The sequence below is a fragment of the Octopus bimaculoides genome, chromosome 15, assembly GCF_001194135.2.
Source record: "Octopus bimaculoides isolate UCB-OBI-ISO-001 chromosome 15, ASM119413v2, whole genome shotgun sequence".
Taxonomy (NCBI): Eukaryota; Metazoa; Mollusca; class Cephalopoda; order Octopoda; family Octopodidae; genus Octopus; species Octopus bimaculoides.
The window spans coordinates 55,779,563-55,782,961 of NC_068995.1; the positions used below are offsets into that span (position 1 = coordinate 55,779,563).

Sequence of the window (3,399 nt, forward strand, 5' to 3'; positions counted from 1 at the left end):
TGCATGGCAATTTGGGCAAGTGTCTTCTACTATAGCCTCGGGCCGACCAAAGCCTTGTGTGTGAATTTGGTAGACGGAAACTGAAAGAAGCCCATCGTATACATATATATATGTATGTGTGTATATGTTTGTGTGTCAGTGTTTGTCCCCCACAACATCGCTTGACAACCGATACTGGTGCGTTTACATCTCCATAACTTAGCGGTTTGGTAAAAAGAGACTGATAGAATAAGTATTTGGCTTATAAAGAATAAGTCCTGGGGTCGATTCGCTCGACTGAAGGCGGTGCTCCAGCATGGCCGCAGTCAAATGACTGAAACAAGTAAAAAAATATATATTTTTGTTTTTTTATCATTATAGGCAACTCACTACAAAGAAAAAACACACTGCGACCGCGCCCTTGAATATTTTGATGTGTTCTACAAACCACTTTATGGGAAACTGTGGCCTTCAATTCGGATTTCCCTCCTCTCAAATCATAAATACTGTGCTCTTGTCAATAACTTCAGCTTCGTTGAAAACACCACCAAGTTTCTTGAGAGACTTGGCTGTCATGATATTATACAGCGTGCTAAGACTACAGAACCTCAGTTTCATGAAGATTCTGTTGAGAGAAGCAAAATAAGTGATATTTCAGAATCCATTGTAGAGAACACTATTGGTTCCGATGATTCAGATTTCGAAGACCAGAATCGCACTAATTTGACTGCATTTTTACCAGTGAAGAAAGTATATTCATCTAAACAGCTTCAGAAGAAAGAAGAATTGGAACAAAGTGTGTACATGCCACAGAACATTGCACTAAAAGTGGTTCCTTGTAGTATTTCAGCTCTCCCAGAACATCTGAAAGTTTACTGCTTTAAACGTGGAAATACCAGCACATTTCCATCTCCCAAGATTCATAAAACTGGTCTTTTAGGTAAGAAGCATTCATAATGAAAGGATAAAAAAAAAACTGAAGAATTTGCTGAAATTGTTCTAAATGAATTAGTGCTATTATCTTTTGGTTCCATCAACACCTACTTTCTAATTTCCCACTAACCACATTTGTTGTTGTATTTCTGTTGAAATAAACTGCCATAGTTTCAATTTATTTACCTTTTTATACCTTGAGAAGCGCTACATTGGCCTCTCATCCTCACCATCGCTTTTCTCTTTTCCCAGCTGGGGTATCTCCACGTATCTCCTCTACAGTAAGATACCTGTTCCTGTCCCTCTGTCATACTTTAATCTGCCTGCCTCATTACTACACCCCCTACTCAGTGGAGGTCTTGCCTTGCATAACATTGGTGCTGGTGCCATATGAAGCACAGATGTGACTGAGGCATTTAAGTTGAGCCATAGAGCAGTTGCCAAGTTCTAAAGAGCAGAATAGATGATAATGTCACAGAAACTAGGAGAGAATAACTGCATACCAATGTGGCAGCAATTGAACGTCATCATCATCGTTTAACGTCCATTTTTCATGCTGGCATGGGTTGGACAGTTTGACTGGAATCTGGGAAGCCAGGAGGTTGCACCGGAAGAAGTTTTACCCAAGTGATGACTTTTTTCTGGGAGCACATTTCATTATTTCAAAGTGTTTCAATCAAAATATAAGAACATCCTTGTGTCACACTTCTTCTCATTTTGTCTTTTCTCTACCATAATTGTGCTTCTGTAAATAATCAATGATGCAAAATCAATCAATACATTCTCCTTTCTTTCATTCAGATTATTTCCTTTTGGATGCTGCGTCTATATTACCTGTTATTGCCCTTGACCTTCAACGCAAGGACACTGTCCTTGACCTTTGTGCTGCTCCTGGTGGGAAAACATTGGCTATTTCACAAACATTACTGATTAGTAAGTAGTGGAACATTTCGTTTTTTGGCTAATTTCTGAAAAATCAGCATTTTTTTTGTATTTGCTGCCGATTAGGTATTCTGCACATGCGCAGTAATTTTTGAAAAATTAGACAGATATGCACAAGTCATGTTCTCTATGTAGTGCCTCGTGCATGCATGTCGATCTAGGCTATAGTTGACCTTGCAAAATAGTTTGTCTAATGACCGAAACAAGTAAAGAATAAAAAATATTTGCAGCTTTGTAAAAAGGAAAAACCATTTTTATTTCTATTTTGTTTTTTTAATGAACAAATTCTTTTCTTATTTGCAGAAGACATAGTCTGCAATGACATTTCCTATTCCCGTTTGAGTCATCTCAAGAATATGCTACGCTTCTACATTGGTGATTTTGAAAATAACTTTTCCTTTGAATTTCTCAAGGATAACGGTTGCCATTTTAACGATCCAGTCTTTGATAAGGTGTTTGAATTTGCATCATTTTCTATTTTTAAACAAACCACTTTGACTTTTTTTTGGGGTTTTTTTGTATTCTTATTCCTTCTCTCTTCATTATTTCTGTAATAATTCTTCCTTACGCTTTGTTTCTGTTTTTATCATTTAAATTTTCAAAACACCTGTGCATTAAATGAACAGGTATTGAATGTTGTGATGATAGTAATCACAGGAACAACCTTCATATAATGACTTTTTGTTTTCTATAACTTCAGGTGCTTGTTGATGTTCCTTGCAATACTGATAGACATGTTTTGCTGAGCGAAGATAACAACCTTTTCAAACCTGGTCGTATTGATGAAAGAATCAGTCTGCCAGAGCAGCAGAGAAATCTACTCGTGTAAGAAATTTCTAAATTGAAATTTTTTTTTCCTTCATTATTCTTTTCCATCAGACATATTCCCCACCCTTAAATACACCAAAGAATGCCATTGTATAATATTTTTGTCTGCACATTGATAATTTAGACATTACAGAGTTGAATATATATATATATATATATATATTTATTTTGGTTTTATTTTCTTTGTCAGGTCTGGAATTAAAAGTTGCAAGCCTGGAGGATCTGTTGTCTATTCTACTTGTACATTGTCATTTGCTCAAAACGATGGTGTCATTCAAAGTGCTTATGACTATCTGATGCAGAATTCAAACATTGACATTGTAGTGGAAGACCTTCAGCCTCTATTTAGTTGCTTCAGAGATACTTTCTCATTTTATGGTGGCACCAGATTTGGAGAATTAGTTCTTCCTTGTCTCTCTTCAAACTTTGGGCCAATGTATATATGTAAAATAAAAAGACTTTCATAACTGCTTTTTTTTAACTAAATTGCTTTCTCAATTTTTTTTTGTGTTTTTTTTTTAATTTATTATTACTATTATTATTATTAAAGGTTGTGAGCTGTTAGAATCGTTAGCGCACCAGGCAAAATGCTTAGTGGTATTTCATCTGCCGCTATGTTCTGAGTTCAAATTCCGCCGAGGTCGACTTTGCCTTTCATCCTTTCGGGGTCGATAAATTAAGTAACAGCGAAACACTGGGGTCAATGTAATGACTAAT

The 3,399-nt window shown here is 36.1% G+C and overlaps 1 protein-coding gene across 2 annotated transcripts in view; it reads left to right on the forward strand.

The window, feature by feature from the left end:
• The window catches only part of LOC106881478 (5-methylcytosine rRNA methyltransferase NSUN4), a 6,498-nt gene extending 3,330 nt beyond the window's left edge, over positions 1–3,168 (forward strand). For both annotated transcript variants that reach the window (XM_014931877.2, XM_014931876.2), the window contains exons 2-6: positions 361–919; positions 1,714–1,845; positions 2,158–2,306; positions 2,555–2,679; positions 2,873–3,168. In XM_014931877.2, the coding sequence (XP_014787363.1) occupies positions 361–919; positions 1,714–1,845; positions 2,158–2,306; positions 2,555–2,679; positions 2,873–3,149 (1,242 nt within the window). In that variant the 3' untranslated portion in view covers positions 3,150–3,168. The remainder of the gene's footprint in view (positions 1–360; positions 920–1,713; positions 1,846–2,157; positions 2,307–2,554; positions 2,680–2,872) is intronic.
• Positions 3,169–3,399: the final 231 nt, after the last annotated feature.